The 23,697-nt window shown below is 35.4% G+C and overlaps 1 protein-coding gene across 37 annotated transcripts in view; it reads left to right on the top strand.

Annotated features, from left to right (window-relative positions):
- The window catches only part of LOC100118566 (coiled-coil domain-containing protein AGAP005037), a 1,551,999-nt gene that overhangs the window by 412,247 nt on the left and 1,116,055 nt on the right, over positions 1 to 23,697 (top strand). For all 37 annotated transcript variants that reach the window (XR_004345134.1, XR_004345131.1, XR_004226356.2 and 34 more), the window contains one exon: positions 5,535 to 5,724. Coding sequence is in view for 30 of the 37 variants with exons in the window: in XM_032601341.1 (XP_032457232.1) it covers positions 5,535 to 5,724 (190 nt within the window). In the remaining 7 variants the exon portion in view is untranslated. The remainder of the gene's footprint in view (positions 1 to 5,534; positions 5,725 to 23,697) is intronic.

The raw sequence follows: 23,697 nt of genomic DNA, 5'->3' as shown, positions 1-23,697 counted from the left end.
TGGAAAATTACAAGAAACCGAAAAGTTGAGATATCTACTTAGAGCATTGCCACCAAGCTATAGCTATATTGGTGATTTCATAGATATTATTCCAGAGGCTCAGAGAACAGTAGACTACGTGAAGTCTAAAATAAAAGAAAAGAATATGACTAAAGCCGAGTCAGATAATAAGAGTAACGTCAGTACTTTTACAACCCAGGCAAAAGGTAAATGCTACAATTGTGGCAAATTTGGTCACTACAAGAGTGAATGCACGAGTCTACAACAATCGAGCAACCGAGGTAAAGGTGCTCATTACAACCAAGGTCAAAGAGGTCACCAACGAGGCAACTACAGAGGTCGACCCTACAGAGGTCGTGGTCGAGGACGAGGTTCTTCAGGCCAACCCAGAGGTGAATCATACAACGATCAAAAAAACTACCCATCCCAGGCATGGACTACACAGGTATGCGACGACTCGAACTATTTCTATACCAACCCTCGGGAGAAGTATAGAAATACTAAAATAAGTGAAATAAATAATGTATCAGGACATGCTGAAAATAATGAAAATCGTAATGAGATTAATTGGTTGTTAGATAGCGGTTGTACAGATCACATTGTAAAAAGTAATAGATATTTTGATAATTACGTAACTTTGAAAAATCCAGTAGATGTAAAATTACCAGACGGTAAAACGCTAATAGCAACAAAAGTAGGTACAATTAGAATCTGCTTAAAAAATTATTACAATGAAAAATGTGTTAATTTAAAAAATGTTTATTATGTAAAAGGTATTAAGCAAAATTTATTAAGTTTTTCTAAAATCACAGAAAATAATACGATAGTAGCAAGAAATGAAAATGCTAAAATTTATAATCAGTCTAGAGAATTGATAGCTATTGCAAACAAAGTAGATAATTTGTATGTTATGAAAAGCTTTGTAATTGTAAAAGAAAATAAACAAATGAATGTAAATTCATTAAGATTAACCGATAAAGAGAAATGGCATAGAGCATTAGCTCATGTAAATTTTCAATATTTAAATAAATTAGTAAAAAACAAATTAGTTGAAGGATTGCCAGAAAAAATAGAAAATATGGAAATGAAATGTGCAATTTGTATAGAGAGTAAAATGGCAAATGTACCTTTTGAAAATAGCAGATCAAGAACAACTGAAATTCTAGAATTGATTTATACTGATTTAAATGGTCCACATAATACTACTGGTTATGGTGGAGAAAAATATTTCTTAACATTTGTTGATGATTATAGTAAGTGCACTAGAATCTTTTGTATTAAAAATAAATCAGAGACTGCAAGTTGTTTGAAAGAATTTGTTAATCTAGTAGAAAATAAATTCAATAAAAAGGTTAAAAATTTACGATGTGATAATGGCAAAGAATATCTGAATAGAGAAATTTATGACTTTGTAAAATCTAAAGGAATTGAATTATTGCCATGCCCACCCTACGTCCATGAACTAAATGGAGTAGCGGAAATATATAACAGATCTGCAATGGATATGGGCAGATGTTTAATGCGTAAAGCCAAAATACATAGACGTTATTGGCCTGAAATTATGAAAACAGTAGCTTATCTAAAAAATCGCACAATTGCAAATACAGCTGAAAATAAAACGCCATACGAACTATTCTTTGGTAAAAAACCTAATGTTGATCATTTTAAAATTTATGGCAGTCGAGTCTTTGTAAGAGTACCAGAAGCTTTACGAAAAAGCAAATTGGACGATAAAGCAAAACTTGATGATGAAAAAGATAGAGATTTGGAAAATAGCGAATCTGAAAATAAAGAAAATGAAATACTAGATGAATATTATGTAAATTCAAATAGAAAAAATTCTCTTATCTCTACTCAGACCTTCGGGGAAAGTAGAGATAACAAATCAAATTTTGACATTGTTGAAAACGAAAATATACATGATGATTTTTCGAATACGGTAGAAAATAAAAGTAAAGAAAATTTGATTATAAAAAGAAAATCAGAAAGAAAGAAAAGTCCTGTAAATAGATTTGGAAATCCAGTATCACATTTTATTTATGTAAATTATATTGATGCAAATGTACCGAATACATTCGAGGAGGTGCTAAACTCCAGCGAATATAAACAATGGAAAATTGCAATGGACTCAGAGATAAATAGTCTAAACAAAAATAATACTTGGCAAATTGTTGAAAGGCCAAAAGACAAAAAAGTAATTGATGTAAAATGGGTCTATAAAAAGAAAAATAACAATGTTTATAAAGCGAAATTAGTTGTAAGAGGATTTCAACAAATAGAATACATTGAAAATGTTTATTCACCAGTAGGCAAAATGCAAACATTGAAAATTTTATTGTCATACAGCTGTAAAAACAATTTATTTATAGAACAAATGGATGTAGAAACTGCTTTCTTAAATGGTTATGTAAAAACAGAAGTATATATTAATGAACCAAAAGGTTATGAGACTGGTGACAATAAAGTTTGCAAGTTGCAAAAGGCATTATACGGATTGCGAGAAAGCCCTAGAGCTTGGTATAATTGTTTCAACGAATATATTGAAAAATTAAATTTTGTGAGAAGTAATTACGATTATTGTTTATATGTAAATAATACTAGCAAAGATCCAATATATATATACTAGTCTTTGTAGATGATCTCTTAATTTGTTGCAAAGACAAAAATAAAATAAACAAAGTTAAAGCTAGTCTAATGCAAAGATTTGCAATGAAAGATATGGGCAAAATTAGCCAATATATAGGTATTGATATAGATTATAATCGTGATTATAATGAAAATAGAAATAAAATGACTTTAAGTCAAACTAAATATATTGAATCTTTAGCTGCTAAATATAATTTAGAAAATGCAAAATTATATGATACTCCGATGGAGGCAAATTTAAAATTAGAACAAGCTAGTGAAATAGATGAACGAATAAAATACAGAAATTTAATTGGCGAATTATTATACATAAGTACAGGCACAAGGCCAGATATTGCGTATAGCGTAAACTATTTAAGTCGTTACCAAAGTTGTTATGATCAAACGCACTACAAATATGCGATGCGAATTTTGAAATACTTGTATAAAACTAAAGATATAAAATTAACGTATCACGATAATATAAAAGGCGACATATTAGATTGTATGGTAGATTCTGATTACGCAGGTGATAATTTAGATAGAAAATCTACAACAGGCTTCGTCATAAGACTGTATAAAAATGTAATTTTCTGGAAAACACACAACACTGTAACAACGGAACAAAACACTGTAACTAAATGTTCTACCTTTGCCGAGTATAATGCTATATCAGAAGCAATGAGCGAGATATTGTTCATAAAAAATTTATTAAGCGAATCATTTAATGTCAACTTCGATAAACCGATTAATATGTACGAGGATAACTCAGGTGCAATTGCGATTGCAAAGTACGGTAATTTTACAAAGAATTCGAAACACATTGAAGTGCAATATCATTATATTAATGAGAATTATGAAAATGGCATAATTGATATTATAAAAATAGACTCTCAATTTAATTTAGCAGATATGTTAACAAAAAGTCTCGATAAGACAAAATTTATAAAAAATAGAGAAGCTTTGAACTTGGTCTGAACTTAGTAAAATACATTGAACTTGGCCTAAACTTGGCAACATACCTTGCAAATGTATTATATATCTCATCAAGATTATAAACTTAAGGAGGCGTGTTGTAATATAGTAACTATTATAATCTTGATTATAAGTACCAAAACAGTACACGTCGCGCCATCTATTGGTCGACGACGATTTTGTGCAACGAGACGAGCTTAGGCGAGAGCGATCGCACCGCGCATGCCTCGCGTCTACATTCTAAGTGCTGATTATACTGTACACGCTCTTCTCTCTCTTGCCTGTAAGACTCCAAGCCCAGCGGACGTACTGCCGACTATGGCTATTGCCATATATAAATAAATTACCATTATTCATTCAGCATTAACCTCAGTATTCTTAATTTACCCACGGATTCCAACAAATCTCATATAATCTCTCTCTTTCTCACACACACACGAATAATTGCATAAACTCTATATAAGAGTCAGTCTACGAGAAGTCAGACACTTTACTGTCAAAAAAAAAACGAACTCTTGTATGGAATACGCTTTAAATTGCGTTATCGTGTCGTACTCAAAAGTGTTAAGTATAATAAATATCCAGAAGTTTTCGAAGTTTTTATCTCATTAGGGCGTTAAGTTACTCTTGAGTAAGCATTAGGCGCTTTAGTTGCGTTGGCGCTTTTGTTGCACTGAGGCTAGTGAGCTCAGATAGCTTGCGCAGATCCTTATAAAGTCTTTGAAAAGCGGCTATCGAACCGTCGTAAAAAATCACATTTTTACATCAACATTTATTTACACACCTATTTACAAAATCCATTCAGGCACGCGGGCAGTGATGCGCGTGCCACGCAGTCTCAGCATCATCACTCCTACTCTCCCACATTTATATATGTACACTGTACCGCATATCATGTGATATATAGGTATACGCTCTGCCGTAGCGAAGTAACTAGTGGCCTAACTAGCGGCACTGCTGATGTTGTTCTGCTATGACTGCTCAACTGTGGCCCGAGGTATCGGTGGAAAGAATAAGAGAGCGAAAAAAGCGTGTGTATTCGCTAGAATTAAGTCGGGAGACTTTAGTTTTTCAAAATTTAAATTTGTTATTAATCTAATAAGCGTTGCGTCGCGAATAAATGAAAAAGGTGCGATGAATAAAAGAATTTGAAGCTAATGAACATTGGATTAAAGATGTCGGTTTATTGTGAGAACAAAGGACGTGTACAAAAGGCGTGAAACGTATGCGTGAACTGAAGCGGAAGCTTTTCTCGCGAGGACAGTCGGACGCGAAGTGTCGCGTCGTTGTGTCTGCGGTAACAGCGTGTGCTACTGTCCATAGTGCTTGGGTAGATAAGTGTGTGTATGTATAAGAGTGTGTGCAGCAACCGGACGGCCTACAGCGCCATGACAATTCTAACAAAATTAATGTACACTGCTGAGGTGGTGTTGTGTATTACGACTCGTTGATTCCATTTATACGTCTTATTTGTACAAACACATTCTGTTTTTTTTTTAATTCTGTCATAATCACAACTTACAACTAATTTATATAATAAGCTGAAAAGGATTAGCTAAGTAAAAACGGATTTTGAAGATGTTTCGGTCGAAACGCATTATTTATTACTTGACACCTTACTCTTTAAACTAACACACTACTTTTTATACTGAAAGCTTTATAAAAAATTGTAGAAATCAATAGCTTTTTTTTGGTAATTATTAATTATCTATTTTTTATATCTTTGAAAAAGCATACTGCTAATTTATTTTTCAGCGGTTTTTACATTATACCTGAGTATATTCAAAAGTTCAATTTTTCTTTTAAACAATTTAGAAAAAAATATTAACATGACATTAAATTTTTAAATTTTTTTCACAATTTAAGGTGTAACTTTAACCTTAATTGCATTGAATATATAAATAAAAGTTTGATATGTTACTATTTTGTTACAGGTCACATTTGCGAGACATTAGAGATCGTACAGTTTTACGATTGTTTGAAAGCGACGGTATAGTAGGAATGCCAGGGACTTTAGGTGTGCCAGGTGGTAATATGCTTCCGTCACATTGGGAGGATCAAAGTTATTTTAGCGAACCAGAATTTGATAGTGAATTCCAACATCAACATATACACAAAAGCAAGGTAAAACATTAACATAATCTTAAATATTATATTACATGTTATGTTATTATATAATTTCAATAATGTAAGGAGAATATTTGTGATTATAATTACAAAGAACTTTTAATTGTAAAATTCCTTGAGAAAATACTGTTACATTGTGGATTAAGTAAAAGCGAATTCAATATTATTGCCAATTGCTTACTGATTAAAAAAGAAAACCACTTCCAATTTTTTGGCACGTAGCTTCATCCATCTAAATTTATAGTTCCAATTGATAAAATATTGTTCAAATATACAGTATATTAAAGCTTTTTAAAAATATTTTTAATGTTAATTATTTTACTGAAGGAGCAATTTTATTAGAAAATACAAAAGACTATGGTAATAAAGATTCGTTCAACATCTTGTAATAAGAAATGGGTGACACTTCGATGGGTGGACCGCAATAGCGCTGACTAGCTGTTGGACGGGTGCTGTCACCGTCTTCCACCAGTCACAATATTAAATCATACAATTTTCATGAAAAAATTCAAATCTCAATATTTTAAATACTATAGGGTCCTCATAACCTCATAAAACCATGAATTTATTCAAAACATTCTCAACTTTAGTTAGCAAATTGCAAAAATAGTAATTTCACTTGTACAGGGTATACAGGGTGAGGAACAAAGAATTTAAATCTTAATATCTTTTAAACTCATCGGTTTTATAAGCTGAAAAAAGAACTTAGTCGAGTAAAGCAAGAGATCTATCTTTTCCATAAATTTCAAATTAATTAAAGGCGTTTTATCCCCTTAATCGTACGACATAGAAATCCCATTTTTTGGTTTTCGATTTTCAGCTCAAAAACTAGTTACCAAAATGGCTTAACATTTTTACAGCGTATAGATATTATCGTTTTTTATAATCATACATTATTTCAAAACATTTGATGATATAGTTTTAGGAATATTAATTTTTTTTTTAAATCACTTTTTTTTATCATAACAATTGAATGGAACAGACAATCTTAAAAATCTTCCGGGAAAAAGTAAGCAATTTAATGCTCTTTAAGAAACACTTATGTTGAATTTACTGTATAAATCATATCATTAATAAAACCAAATATATTTTTTCAAAAATCGGAAAATGGCCATAAAATAACCATAAAATGGTCAGGTTTATAAAAAAATTCATAATCAGAATAAGGAATCGGAAAATATATATGGGACGTTTCACGTCAACCGGACCATCAGTGCACCCAAAATTTGCGTTAACCTAACAAGACGTTTGAGGTCTCAAAATGATCGTCTGGTCAAGGGCTTTTGAAAAAGTTCTGGCCTTTTAAAAAATCAAATGTGGCGCATAAAATATGGAGCCTGAAACCCACGTTTTCATAGCACATTCAACAAAAACAATAGTAAAAATGTTCTAATTTGTGAAATATCCCACCAAAAAGCATGTACAACTCATGATAGGACATATTATTGACAATGCTGACGGAATTCCAAAATCAAAAATGGCGGAATCAAAATGGTGGACATTATACCTCCACCAAACCCATTTTACCGTAAAAAATGATTTTTGATCAGTTTAAAGTATCGATATGGGGGTTTTCAGGGTCACTGAATCTTATTTTAACCTCGACATTTCAAAATTCGAAATGGTGGATCCAAAATGGCAGACATTATATCACCACTAAACCAATTTTACCGCAACAAATGATTTTAGATCAATTTAAAGTATCGATATGGGGGTTTGTGAGGTAAATGGTTATAAATGTATTATCGAAATCAGTATTTGTGCACATGAATCTTATATTTTTCCGGTCTATTAGATTTAGAATTATCTGTCTGCGATTTTTGCACTTACATTTTTCTATTGTTCTGTGTATATGTATATGCCTGCGTGGATGAAAAAAATATATAATTTAGCCAAATGAATCAATCTTTAATGACATTTTGTGCACTCTTATCAATTCTGGCTCCTCGTTCGTGGAGTTTTTACTGGTGATAAATAGCTTTCGCCGATATCATAAATTACTCTGTTCCTAGGTTCATTGGCATTTGAGTAATGCATGACTTTCAACGTTTCATTATTTTCTGGGATACATCCATGCCCCATTTGTATGTTTGTGACAGGTGGACAGTTTTTAAATCTCTTTGTTAGGAATTGACGAGTTTGTTCGTGATCTTTTTTGGTGTATAAGAAAAATTTTATATTGAATGATCGCCCATTAGCCCATGAATAAAGAGCTTTAACATCTAGAATTGCTTTATTTTTTGTAGCTTCTCTCTTTACTATCGCTCCAACTCCATCGCAACTACCTTTTCCGTGTGCTGTTGCAAAACAGTGCCATTCAGCATCAACGCCAAAATCTCTCTTATGACTCATTAAACTACTCATTTGATAACGATTTTTAAAATGCTGTTTAGCACCATCAGTAGCATATATTACCTTTTTTACTGTGGGACAAACCTTGCGAATTTCAGGTATAAGCTTTTGCTGCATTATGTATACTGCAGTGGCATCATGAGTAGTACAGTCGGACATAGATACTGTACTGAAATGCTTTAGCTTGCCTTCAGATTTATAATAAACAACAGCAGGAAAAATCGTACTTTGATCATAATTAAAATGAAATGCCTGTGCAGCATCTTGGGCTGTAAAAGCATAGTTCTCAGCAAAATCCAATTGAGCAAGAACCTCTTCATCTGAAAGATTATTTTTCTTCCCAGAAATAAACTTTGATTGTTCCTTAGCGATGAAGTGATGAGGTATCAACTTTTCTAGGCTAGAACATAAAGTTTCAATAAATTCTTGCGATGTTAGGCATTGTTTTATCAAAGTGTATCTATCGGTTGATTGCCACGTGCTGAAGATGACTTGATCAATATTGTGCTCATCCATAATGTTCTCAACGTAATTAGAAAACTTTTGAATGTCCGGACAAAATTTGCATTCATTCAAATAACAACTTGGTTTGGGATCCTCACATAGAACAAAATTCAAACAATCTTTATAATTCTTCAGAATATTGTTTAAAATTTTTTCTATGTTTACTGCGTCAATCATCGCCTTGAAATTTTGGTGTGTGTACCAGAGGATCCTGCAAAGACACAACATTTTGGTCTCAGTTCCGCAAACTTGGTAAGCCCAATCGGATGTTCAGGAAACTGTTCTTTAAATTGATTATGAAGGTTCTTAATATCAGTAAGTAATAATCTTTTCTGCACTTTTATTTTTTCACCATATAAATAAATACTGACGGTATCTTTTTTATTTGGCATAATTCTGCTGTTAAGATTATTTTCGTAAAAATCTTCAACTTTCTGAGTAGTTTCTGTAGGTAATATTTTTCCACGTTTTGCAACAGGAGAAGCCAAAACTCCATCTGATTCTCTTAACTGTTTTGCTTTACGAGCCATTCTGTGAGACATACCAAATTGGTTCATAATTTTACGTATTGCCCAGTGTTCGGGCAAAATAGTAAGAATACTGACACGTAATGGATCGTTCTCCGGCAGAGATTGGAATTTGTTTTTAAGTCCAGTTAAAATATCTGTAAGATCATCTTGCATAGGTACATCCGTGTTTGAAACCGAAGGTGAGGCCGTCTCTGATTCAAAATCAACACTCATACTGACGTTTGGAGATGACAAATCATGTAATTTGTAAAAGGATTTTCTACATGTATCACAAATCAGTGAAGATGTTGGATAATCAGGATAGACATCTTGAAATACTTTGGAGATCTTCCTAAGAGATTTGCTGTGTCCTGTATTAATATCAAATGGATTAACGCATCTATCGATACGATATTTTTTCGCAGGAGAGGACATTGTTGTAGGATATGAGAAAGCACAACCAAAACAAAAAAAAAATGTTAGAAATAACAAAATTACGGCTAGTACAGTTGAACAAGGAGTTGCCGATAAAGTAAGACTTACTCGACAACTGCCTTAAAAAGGATGTTGAAGAAGAAGTCGCCAATGTATCTATTAATGTACCTATTAACTATCCTAAAAAGGACTGTTGGAGAAAAAGTCGCCTATGAATAAAGCCGCTGATGGACTTGCTCACCAACTATCCTGAAAAAGACTGCTGGAGAAAAAGTCGCCGATGAAGAAATCATTCGTTCAAGAAAATATTCCTTTCTATGGGTTGCTAAACGTGGGAAGGGGTTGGGGGTGTAGGTAAAAAAGAGGGATGAAATAAATCACTTGAAAGCAATAAATTCCTTTGCCACAAAACAGTTTTATTTGCTGAAGTCTTTGCACAAGTTGTCAGTGGACACGAGCCGTGTACTTGCAGCATTAGGCTGTTGGAAGAGGGGCGAGGTACAGCGCTGGACCCGGCCTACTTATGTGCCCTCCGCGACGCTACTTCACTTGTGGGTAATGCGCAGCCGCCTAGCGGCGCGCCGCGGTACTGGCGCCGCGGTGATAAGCGCTGCAGCGTGCGTGGCGTGTTCGGCGGGTTGCACGTTAGCAGGGGCTTTTCGCGAGAGAGCCTGCGGGTGGGTTATGACAAATATCCGCCAGTTTATATTGGCCATATTGAATTTTGAAATTTCGAGGTTAAAATAAGATTCAGCGGCCCCTTAAACTCCCATACCGTTACTTTAAACTGATTTAAAATCGTTCATTGCGGTAAAATAGTTTTGGTGGTTGTATAATGTCCGCCATTTTGGATCGGCCATTTTGGATTTTTAAATTTCGAGGTTAAAATAAGGTGCAGTGGCCCTAAAAACCCTCATATCGATAATTTAAAGTGATCTAAAATCATTTGTTGCGGTAAAATTGGTTTGGTGGTGGTATAATGTCTGCCATTTTGGATCCACCATTTCGAATTTTGAAATGTCGAGGTTAAAATAAGATTCAGTGACCCTGAAAACCCCCATATCGATACTTTAAACTGATCAAAAATCATTTTTTACGGTAAAATGGGTTTGGTGGAGGTATAATGTCCACCATTTTGATTCCGCCATTTTTGATTTTGGAATTCCGTCAGCATTGTCAATAATATGTCCTATCATGAGTTGTACATGCTTTTTGGTGGGATATTTCACAAATTAGAACATTTTTACTATTGTTTTTGTTGAATGTGCTATGAAAACGTGGGTTTCAGGCTCCATATTTTATGCGCCACATTTGATTTTTTAAAAGGCCAGAACTTTTTCAAAAGCCTTTGACCAGACGATCATTTTGAGACCTCAAACGTCTTGTTTGGTTAACCCAAATATTGGGTGCACTGATGGTCCGGTTGACGTGAAACGTCCCATATGCATGTCAAATTTTATCACGATCTGCTGCGTACTTGCAGAATTATGACGGTATACACACATCTGCATGGACATTTTCTAAAAACCTATAATATAAACTGCAAGCACATCCGAATACGTTTTTATGAAGTTTTAGCGAAACTGAAAATTTTACTATTACAAAGCTTTTTGTAGGAGGAAGCAATATAGAAAGTGTCGAATTTACTTACCTCTTTGTCCAAAGATTCAAATTAAAGCAGTATTTATAATAATGAAAAAATTAGGCATAGTAAGCAAATGAAATCATTTCTAAATAAAAGAATTGTAAAGAAAATAGATTCAAATGCAAATAATTTGAAACCACAAATTGTCCTTTACCTTGACATCGGCTTCCCTGGCAAGCTAGTTACTGGTACTGCTTCGGAACGCAGAGTATGCACCGGCAACCTTTTAATTCTATAAATCGTTATATATTATCAAGTGGCGTGGTAGCGCCACAAAGGCGAGTTTCAGAAGTAGACGAAGCCGCCGGGCTCTTGACACTATTTACTTCTATATTGGTGTTCGGATTTTTTATTATACAAAAAAAATACTTATCATTACTGTTAGTAAGGTTTTTTGGCTTATTAGAATGTTTTCTGAGCAAAACTATGATTTCCAACAAAAATATTAGTAAAGAGGCTGCTTATTTTTATAATATGTAAGTGTATTATCCACAAATGCTAAAATCACATTTTTCTTCTTCAGCCCGAAATGTGTTAGGACTGTTAAGTTAGCCGCAAGAAGTGTTAGGACCGTGAAGTTGGCCGCACAGCTATATACAGATGAGAATCGCTTTCTCAAAAAAATATAATCTAAAAAAAATTAACTTTTAAAAAAGTAAAAGGTTAGACGAGTTTGATACATTCCGCAGGACTGGGGTGTGTACACATAATAAAAAAAGGTACACATAAAAAATTCAAGTTCTCATATTCTAAACTCTTACAAACTAAAAAAACTATTTGCATTATTTTCGGTGTACCATTTAAAAAAAATATATGCAATTCACCACTATATGTTAGTGAGATCACTTTGACTAATTGGATTAATATAACTTTTCTATAATGTTGTGGCTGCTTAATGAAGCAGTGTCGCGCTTGAAGTTCGTGCTTCTACTAAAAACTAATAAAAAACAAATTTCAACAAAGAATTGATTTAAACTGGAACAATAGACGACTAAAACTACTATGATTGAAAGACAAACTAAAATTAAATCTCTAAGAATTAAGTAAAATTATAAAAAATGTATTTAGCAAAAAATCTACAAAGCGAAGCTTTCAGCTCCGTGTCACGATTGAGACTGACCCTGCAGAGCACGCGGGATGACGATCGTCCCCGCAAAGTCCCGAAACGCGACTTCCCCTTTCCGGGTCCCTGTTTTCCTCACCCGTTTCATTTGTATCGGAAGAAGCTAATATGTCTGAGATCTCAAAATTTTCCGTCCACAAAAAGCCATAAAATTCGAACCAAATGCCGCGCTCGACTTTAAGTCAACATAGTGACGCGCGGGCGCTCTCGCCATTAGGAATCCGACCCCGCACTATGCGCAGCGCCGGGCCGTAAACACCGCGACGCAAACGAAGACCCTTTTCTCGATCGCACACGTGTTCCGCAGTCGTAGCCAACCTCACATTTTCGAGCCCTGCACCGTTCCCGCATTTACTGACGCTTTCGCCTGCGCTTAAACGAACCAATTGTTACGTCCAGACTACTCTTTATTAAATAGTCAGAAACTTAATGATATTGTGTAGTGGCAAAGGCTGTAAATATGTTAGTCCCTCCTAACACTCTCACTGTTAGTAGATAGATGTAAATAAGTTACTTACCTTTTGCTTTGTTTGGCTAATCTCGAACACTGCAACACGTTTGCACGTTCTGAATCAAGGTTTTAGTAAATAACTTTCAACCCGTTGAGTATTGGTTGAAATACGAGACGGCCTATTTATTAAGGTTTGATTTTACAAGGGCAATTACTTTGCAAAGGTAAGAATGATAGAGATTTTGTGTGATATAGTTTGAATGTAATCGAATATAATTTTCCGTCAATTGTTGAACCGACGCGTACTGACTACGAACTGTCGTTGTAAGTCATGCAAGGCTTATTTAAGACCTCGCATCTTTCTAAATGTTCGATTTTAGTTTTGCAAGGTGCATCGAGCGAGTTTAACAAAAATGTTTAGTTTGCACTTCGCAACTCGACTCATGCACGACACTGACACACTGTAACAAATTCTGGCTGCAATGAATATGAGATTCAACAGTTTTCGTCAATTTAGGTAATTTTCAGATATTTTAATTGTAAATTATTTTTGATGTGAATATACCTCGAATGACGTAACACCTGGGGGGCTAACTTATTGCAATAAGTTAATTGCAATAGAAAAAATGTATAGTCAGTCGATTATGAGTGAGTTTTATATGTAATAATGCAGAATTTTTTTTTTTAATAAATTAGTCACTTTGACTATTGGATTTTTATAACTAACTTATTTCACATTGCTTATTGCTTCGAATTATAATATGTAAGTTACAGATAAGAAAATTAAAAATATAGCGATTCTATCGCTTCCCTCCCCGCTTAAATATATTCTACTTTTAAAGACATTTAAGGATTCATTATTGTAAAAGAAATATTTATTCTCAATTAAAAAAAAAATTCCTGGTGTTTTCGCAATTAAGGGACTAGGTTTGTGTTTCATAACAGTAGGTGGTCTGGTTGGGATAGGTGGTGGGACTATTATTGGAGAAGATATTGGAGGGATAATCTTGATTTCTCGTAATTCTGATTTTTCATAAACACTATTTTTCATTTTATTCGTGTGAGTATTCTCTTCTATGCTGTTTGTATTTTAAAGTGTTGTCAATAAATGTGTCACTGAACTGAAAATTGCTCCGAATGAATGTATTGATCATCCAAAAATTGTATGTAAAGTGTAGTCTCTAATGATCGTATCGATGGTCGATTTTCGAATATGTAGGATTATAAGTATCATGATAAACACAGATGAAAACGACCCACATGTGATCAGTTTTTCAATAAGCATGTGCCATCTACTTTCGAAATGTCTTATTGTGTTTTCAGAAAATATGTTGTCAGATGTTTTCTCTCCTACCATTTCTCTTGCAATTACATTTAAAAGTGATGCTTTCTCCATTGGAAACATTAGCTGTTGCTAAAGTTGGTCCAGCTCATCTTGTGAGTACACTCCACTTGTTGATAAAATTTATTTCATTTGTATGACGTAGGTATTTTTCATCTCTTTCGAAATCTACATTTTCTTTAAGTGTTTTTACAAATGTTGGAAAATTTTGTATCCAATATTCCTTTGTTCCTTCTTTTTCTGTACTTCAGAGAGTTTCATTAATGTTTCCTATAAATTGCTGCATGTGCACCTTTGAATCATGAATAAAATCTGTAGGACTTCGCTGTTTCCAGCTGCTCAGTTGTGCTTCGTCCGAGTTTTCTTTTATAAAATTTGGCAAGACAACTGTGTGTTCTGGGTTTTTTTCATATTCTGAAATAACTTTATTTATACTGTCTTGAATTTCTCCTACTATATTTAGTATTTTTCCTAAATCTTGTTATCTTGTGTCTCCATTATCTGAGTGTTTTCTTTTATACTGCATTCCGCAGCTATTGTATTAGTATTTACTGTGTTTATCTGCGTTGTAGATTTTAGTTCTATTTTTTACGGTTTATTTCTAAGTAACCTTTGTGTGATCTTAATTTTTGCTGTAATAAAACCTTTATTCCTATGATTCCGTCATACGAAATGACAAATGTCTCCAGAGTTACATGAAAATCAAAATATGTTCCGTTTATTGGTAATTTTATTGATCCAAGTGTACGTATAGCGTTTTCCGTTACTTCTGATATTAAAATTTGTTCGTCGTTATTTATTTGATTTATTGATATGTTTTGTTTCTTAATGATATTTAATTGTGCTCCACTATCTACTAGTAGTCTATTTATTTTACTATAGTGTTGATCTTCTACTTCTATGTATTGCAGTAAATTCTCAAGTTTTAATACGTAAGTTTGTAGTTTTGTGTCAACTTTGTTTTCAGTGATTTCTAAATTTTTTCCTTCTAACACTGTATCTAGATTTGTCTTATCTGTTACTTGTAGTATGTATTTCTAAAGCATCTTTCTGCTGTATGATTATTATTTTTGCATATCGAGCAGAATTTCTCTTGTTATCTTTCTATAATTTAAATTTTTTTACAACTATCTATTTTGTGCCATGTTTCATTGCAATAGCCACAGTTTACTTGTTTATTTTTTCCCCTACTTTTTAGGGCTTTCAATTTTTTACACTCGTTAACTACGTATCCTCCTATTTTGCAATATTCACAAAATTTTCTCTGAAAATTTCTACTGTAATTATTGCTATTTGTTTGCTGTATATGTTGTTTATTTTTAAATTTATTACAGAATTTAGCTGTACGACCAATTTCTTCACATAGTTGGCGCTTGAAGTGTTGTTTGGCTTTATATACTGCTACAAGAATCTTTGCTTTTTCGCAGTCTGCCTCTTAAGCCAATTGCTTCGCAAATTGTACATACTCTAAATGGAGACCTGCTTTCACCTATTTTACGATATTTAAGGGGACGAATACACCTTAAATTGTGAAAATAATCAACAAAAATTGTTTAAACACTTTAAAAAGTAACAAATTTTATGTTAATATCCATACAACTTTTTTAAATAATATTTTTTTTGTAAAACCCCACACTCATCTGGAAACTATATGTGTTTAAAGCTTATCTATTAGTATAGAAGTGCCCTTTAAAGCCCAAATCTGAAGTAAGTCTGGGGTAGCTGAAATATGGAAATTCTGAATTTTGGTCTTCGAAGAAATGTCATACCTGATAATATGGCACATATAAACATGGTTTTATGTTTCTTACATTATACCTGAATATATTTAATAGTGTATTCATTTTTTAAACAATTTGGGAAAAATATAAACAGAAAATTGAATTTTTCGACTATTTAAGGTGTATCAGTCCCCTTAATTGTGTAGTCTTTTTTATTGCATTTTTTGCACAATACCTCTGGAAAATTGTGTACTGTATGCCCTTCAATGTCACAATATTCGCATTTTTCTACGCTATTCATCATTGTATTTGAGCATATATTTGGATTGTGTTCTGTTTCTTTGCATTTCCAGCATACTTCGTAATCTCCTATGTACGGGCATTGTCCCACATCATGGCCCATTTCTTGACAATATTGGCAGTGATTATTCTGTTTTCTGTTATTTCGGCAGGCACTAATTGAATGCCCTGGTTGACTGCAGAATTAAGAGATCAATTTTATTTTATTTGTAACGTTCCTGCAATTATTGGAAAAATGATCTGCTCCTTTGCAGTATACACATGCTGCTGAACGACGAAAAAGAGCTTTGTGCTAAAAGTCTCTACATATTTGGCACGTCAGCACTTTTTTCAGTTGTTCGATTCTTACCTCACGGTCTTCATACATATTGCTTACAATTCCTCTTATCTCTTTCCTTTTCCTTGTGTCACTCTCAATTTCTATGGCTGCCCTAGAAATATCTTCTACTATGTTTTTTGTTCCTAGCTCGTACTTAATTTCGAATTTGAGGCCTTTTTTATATATTTTTTTCTGCTTCTGTGTCTAATTCTCTCTCAAATCTCTATTGCTCTTCATCATCTACTCCTTCTTGTTTTTTTTAATTCTTTTATTTTAATTACTATTTTCCGTAATCTATTTGAATATTGAACTACGGTTTCGTTTTCTTCTTGTATAATTCTACGCATTTTGAAAAATAATTCGTGAATGTTATCATCTGTAGGATATAGAGTTCTTACTCTAGTTATTAAGTTTGATACTCCGTGGTAACCTCTCATAGCAGTCGGTCGGGACAACATAATCCCAACAAGAGTCACTTGTCTTAACCCATAGAAACTGGGATGAAATTATGTTGATAAATTCAGCTGTATATAAATTGTTAAATAAAATCAAACTATGCGTAAAATTAGCGAAAACAAAAAAAAAGCAAAAAAAAAAACAAACTAGTAGAAAAAGCTGGATAACAGATGCAATAATAAGGTTGTGTGAAACCAAAGAGTTTTTATATAATTTATGGCAACTAGATGTGCAGAATGAGCAATTAAGAATACAGTATAAAACTTATGCTAAAATTTTGAATTAGGTAATAACCGACGCCAAAACAATATACAAATTAAATCTTGTTCAAAACAATTCCAATAACCCAAGAAAACTTTGAGAAATAATAAATACGAAAATCGGAAAAGTTAGAAAATGCAATGATGCCATAAATTACATAATGATAAATAATCAAAAAATTAGAGACAAATTCCAAATAGCATAAAACATGAATACTTTCTTTTGTGAAATACGTAGAAACCTAAGTGCAAATATCGTAAAACCAGTAACCACTGAACTTAAGCTGCCTGACATGAATCCCATTTCTATTTTTCTAGAGCCAACAAGTACTGTAAAAATAATAAGTATAATTAATATCTAAAAAAAATTGACTTTTAAAAAAGTAAAAGGTTAGGCGAATTTGATATATTCCGCAACAGAATTACAGATAAAAAAGAACTAAGATCAATCAAACAAAGTCGAGTTTATTATTTTTAATCATATTTAATCAAAAAAATTGTTTTTATTCAAGGACTTACTTAACTTAAAGTTGAGGTATATGATGATCCATTAGGAGAAACTCTCAAGAGACTTATTGCGTAACTTGCCATGCCCGTTTTATTTTATTTTTTAGTCAACATCTAAAATTTTCTTTCTATGTATTAGAGCGTTATACAAACACCATAAGTAATCCCTTAAATAAAAACAATTTTTTCGATTTATTATGATTAAAAATAATAAATTTAACTTTGCTTGATTGATCTCAGTTCTTTTTTATTTGTAATTCTGTTGCGGAATATATCAAATTCGCCTTACCTTTTACTTTTTTAAAAGTCGTTTTTTAGAGATTTCAGTCCTTTTTAGTAAATTTTATTGAGCATTTCATATTTGCCCTAAAAATAAAATATAAGCATCTTTAGCACCTTTTGACTATGGCTTTTTTGTAACATTTTTATCACTGATATGAAAAAACTAATTGTTCTTACACGTTGAGAATTACCTAGACTTTGTCATCGGCCACCCTGTACACCTTGACACCGCCCTCGAATGATTTTTACACCTAGACACAAAAAACCACGGTGCGCTCCACCTACACGTCGTCATCGCTACGCTGGCTAACTAGTTACTGTTACTGTCCGAAACGCAGAGTATGCAACCTCTTAGTCTTACTTACCTATAATATCACGATATAAAATAAAAATAAATGATATAAATCACACCCGTAGTCCCGCTCGCCTGTATATGTGTAATCAAATTAGTAATCCTGCTGGTCTGTATAAGTATTTGGTAAGGCAATATATGCTGCTAAATTCACGGTCTTAACACTATTCGTGTTTGGCTAACTGTATGGTCTAAACATTGTTGGGCTGAAGAATGCAAAACGGATTTTAGCATTTTTGTTGAGACATGCTCGTTTATTGTAAAAAAGCTGATTTCTTGCCAATGCATCGAATAAAAATCATAGTTAGGCATACAAATATATACGCCAAAATATTGAGATATAAAAATGTAAATATTTTTATTTATTGAATTAAAAATTTGAAAATCCAATATAGAAGAAAATAGTGTCACGGTCGCCACAGGCTTCTCGAAATTGCTTTCGTGGCGCTACCATACCACGTGATACACTAAAATTAAGAAATGGAAGAGTTGATAAAATAAATGCAAAGAAATTGAAACTGCTACGTAATCACAGTGCAGTTTCTCTGACCAAATTATCTATAACTGTATTGAAAAAGCGATATGTCTGGATTTTTTAGAAAGGGCTAAAGCAGTACTAAACTATAAATCAGTAATATTTATAGTGCAAAAGTTCCTGTATGGGTTTCAGAATGGCAGAGAACCTGTATTTTTGGCTAAAAATAAAGATATCTATAAATTTGTGCTAAAATGATTAAAATTCTTAATTAAATTTCAGGTATAATTTATTTAAAGCCTGTGACAAAGCTTATGAATTGCTTTGAGCATTCCTAAAAAAATCACCGAGGTAGCAAACATATACATTAAGAAAGTCGCCGTAGCAGAAAATTATTCCTTGATGTCCATGATTGACTAAAAATTCAAATCTTATTGATAAATCATTTAAATACATGTTTGCTTATAGAAATAAATTTCGTCACTTGGATCATTGCCAAAAAAATCATAAAACTTGATTTTATTGTTACAAATATTCCTACCAAAGTCGAGAAATCGTAAATATATTATATATCTTTCACAAAAATCAACTTAATTATCCACTGACTTTGAAACATTATGATCGAGTGTATGATTTATGTTATAATGTTTTACAAGAGACAAGGTTCAAATGGCTTATAAGATAGGTACAACATATATATATATATATATATATATATATATATATATATATATATATATATATATATATATATATATATATATATATATATATATATATATATATATATATATATATATATATATATATTATAACACTCGGTTAATACTTTCCTGCCGTGTTATACCCAGGGCCAGAAGGGCTCTGTTGTAAATTAACGTCGGGCGTGCAGAAGGCACGGCTCGGCCGACTCAGATCATGCACGTGTTTTTACACGAGCCCGCGGAGGCGGCATAGGTCGGGTCGTAGGAAATAACACACGAGAAGTTTAGATAAGGAAATGTATATTCAATTGTAACTATACACGGAGGTGCAAACGCCGCACACTTCGACGAACGATAAAGAGAGACGAGAGATATTACCCTGTCGACGTGAGAGAGTGAGAGTGCAGGTACTTACAACTCGGTAGTGGCAGTAGTACTTGACGCAACGGACGTGGTCCAGTCTCGGACGTGGAGATGTACAGTTCGGACGGGCGTCGCAGCAACTCGTCGGTAACGCACGGACGAATATCGTTCGCTCTCGAGATGCTCGCAGGACTCACAACAAATCGGCGTATATAGTAGCGCAAGCTACTCGTGTGGATAGCGCAGTGAGACTAACTCTAGTCGCGGTTCTCCCGGCCGTCGGCACATCGTGAGAATGGCACAACGGCAGAAAGGCACAAGAGAGAAAGAAGAGAAATAAAAAAAACAAAATGCTTCCTTGCACGGGATTGATGTAAGGTACAGGAGGAAATGAAATGGTTCGGCCGTTAGCCTGAGCTTCTTCTTCTACTTCTTCTTGTACTTGTCGCCGTACCTTAAGTCCATTCCATGGACGTTGAAATTGGGGCACTCGTCCAATCGAGCAATACCTCGGTATCCGCAAATGGGGCATTGCTGTCCAGGTTCGGTGTAATTCGGCAGCCTATTTTTCGCTCCACGCTTCAGTTCACGGTTACGGTCGAACTCTTTGTTCAACTGTTCGTTGGTTAGAGTCGGCCGTTTCTTTACGGCTGTTGCTGCTGGAGCGGCCGTGGTTTTCGACGTCGTGTCGGGCTGATGGCTGGTCGAATCTGGCCTTACGGCTGTTGGAGCCGCCTTCGGGACAACCGGTGGCGCTGGCAATGGTTGCGGCTTCGCTTTGCATTTGGCCTTTAGAAATGCCACGGTTTTTACTAGGGTTGTGTCTCCCTTAGGTAAATCCGGCCGGTGGCCATACTTTTCCTTAATTTCCGACCCAATAGCGATGGCTTCTTCCAGCGCAGCGATCAGCTCGGTTCTGAGCTGTGTCGCTCGGTTTCTCGCTTGCTGTCTTCTGACTAAAGCCTGAGCGAACTGTGCGTCCTCTATCACCTGCAGTTCTTTCAGCAGAGCTTGCTTCCTCAGTTCGATCTCGCTCGGTGATTCCGGGATAGCAAAGATCGACCGGTTGAGCAGTTCACTTCCCACCTCTAATCCGGATGGGACGTTGGCCTGTACTGCTGGTGTGACCGTGTGACTCATCGACTCTTCGACGATTTGTTGGACAATCTCCTCTGCTAGCTCCCTGATGTCGTCCATCTTGCGTTCAGCCGTCTATGTGGGAAGAAGGAAATTATGAGTGGAGAATGGGACGGTATACAGAAGAATGAAGCTCTCTAGTCGCATGATTTTAATTGTCAACCGTACCCGCCGCCTTTTGCGCTCGCGTTTTCCTAGGAGACAAACTATTCGGAACGTCACGCGGTTTATTTTTCGAACCTTTCGGTCTTCCGCGTTTCGCTTTGTCTACCTCGACGCTTACGGTGTTTGTCGGGTTTACAATCTTCGCCGGTAGTGTTTTGCGTTTTACAAGTAACCGCGTTTTCCTCGGCCTACCTCGCTTTTTCGGTCGCTCACTACTTGCGTTAGATTCTTCATTGTTGACGGACGTAGTCCTGATGTCGTCTACTTGATCAGAAACTTCACAGCCGTTTGCTGCTGCGATAGGCTCACCGTCGTTTTCTTCTCTATTGTGATACTTTTTCAAATATTCGACAGCAGTCGGTCCATTAACCGTTCCGTTTCGGTCAACTAGTTCGTAAATACCTGGGCTCAGTATACGGCTGATTTTGAAGGGGCCGATAAACGGTGGAGCTAATTTAGCTGACACTCCCTCCGCTGCTGATGACAGTACTCTATTCTTCTTCCAGACTTCATCGCCTACTGAGTACTCCACGTTTCGGTGTCGGGTGTTGAAATATTTGGCTTGGCGCGCTTGCGCTTCTTGAGCGTTATCGTTAGCCGCTTCTTGGAGTTCTCTCAGCTTCTCCATCCTAGCCTTCCATTCAGATATAGCGATCTGATCTTCGTTGGCTATAGCTTCAATCTCCTCTTGTCGAAGCAGAGATTTGGGGTGGCTCGGCTGTCTACCAAAATTCAACATCGCCGGAGAAGTCTGGAGTGAGTCTCGTGTAGCCGTATTCATACTGAATGCGAACTCTGCTATATGTTCGTCCCAGTTTTTATGGTGACCCTCGATATATTTGCGGATCAGCGTTTTAATCGTGCGGTTCGCACGTTCTACGGTGTTAGGCTGAGGGTGATACGGTGGTGCGTACGTATGGTGTACTCCCCGTTCCTCTAGGAATTTATCCATAGCCTTATTTCGGAACTCTGTTCCGTTGTCGGAAAAGAAGACTTTTGGCGTTCCGAACCGTAGAAAAACCCGTTCATTCAAGTTTTTAATGATGGTCTGAGCGTTGGCCTTTCGTATAGGTATGCATTCTACCCACCTGGTAAACATGTCTTGAAACACCAGTAAATATTCATAACCGTGAGTAGACTTTGGTAGCGGACCCATTACGTCACCAGCAACTGTTTCCCATGGACGCGAGAAGTTGCGACTGCCCATCTGACCAGCTGGTTTTCTTTGTTCAACTTTGCATTGTTGACAGATCAAGCAGCTTCGGACGTAATTTGTCACATCTTTTTTCATCGATGGCCAATAGTATGACAGGGCGACTCTTTCTTGCGTTTTCTTGCGGCCGAAATGACCTGACGTCGCTTCGTCATGACACTCGTTCAAAACTTGAGTTCTTTTCTCTTTCGGAAGTACTAATTTCCAAGCATTCTCATCTTCGAAAACATCATCGACGAATGCGTCAGGCCGGTAGGTATATAATTTTCCACCTAATAACTTCCAGCCAGGAAATTCTAGCGGGTTATCAGTTACTTCCTTCTTTAATTCGGTGTACCATTAGTCAGTTGTTTCGTCCTCTGGTGTAATACTCGCAATAATCGGACGTGTCTCTTCTGGGTCGTCTCCTTCGTAATGTCTCGACAGCGCATCGGGAACCACATTCATTGAGCCTTTGCGATGTTCGATCGTGTAATCATATTCCTGCAATTCAAGTGCCCATCTGGCTAAACGTCCAGTTGGATTTCGTAAATTACTTAGCCACTTGAGACTGCTATGATCGGTAATCACCAGAAAATGGTAACCTTCAACGTACGGACGGAATTTTTGTATCGCCCAGAGAACCGCTAAACATTCACGCTCGCTCACTGAGTAATTCCGTTCCGCCGGAGTCATAGTGAACTCGCGAACGATAACACACGTTCGTCCCCTTCTATCACCTGCGTTCAAACAGCACCAAGGCCTGTGCCAGAAGCATCGCATTGTAGACAGAAGGTTTTATTAAAGTCTGGTCGGTGGAGAACCGGAGCGGATGCTATCAGCATTTTAGTTTGCTCGAACGCGCGTTCTTGGTCCTCCCTCCAAACGTAGCTTGTTCCTTTCTTAAGCAGTAGATTTAAAGGTTCAACTATCGTTGCAAAATCTTTGAGGAACTTCCTGTACCACGACGACATTCCCAAAAACCTGCGCAATTGTTTTAATGTCTTCGGAGTCGGGTACTCTATAATCGGAGCGATTTTATCCGGATCCGGACGAAAACCGTCCCTGTTGACGAGCACGCCAAGATACCGCACTTCCGATTGACAAAATAGACTTTTCTCTCGATTTATAGTCAATCGTGCTTTGGCTAGCTTCGTCAGCACGATCTCTAAGACTTTTAAATGGTCTTCGAACGTTTCGGTACAGACGATAATATCGTCCAAATAGCTGTAACAGTGTGGTTCGAGATCGGGCGTAATCAAGGAATCGATCATACGCTGGAAGCAGGCAGGAGCACCAGCTAAGCCGAACGGGAGACGTTTCCATTGGAACAACCCGATTCCCGGGACCTTGAATGCTGTATACGGTCGACTTTC

Source organism: Nasonia vitripennis (genome assembly GCF_009193385.2).
Source record: "Nasonia vitripennis strain AsymCx chromosome 1 unlocalized genomic scaffold, Nvit_psr_1.1 chr1_random0005, whole genome shotgun sequence".
NCBI lineage: Eukaryota > Metazoa > Arthropoda > Insecta > Hymenoptera > Pteromalidae > Nasonia > Nasonia vitripennis.
This window is presented reverse-complemented; position numbering and strand designations above follow the sequence as displayed.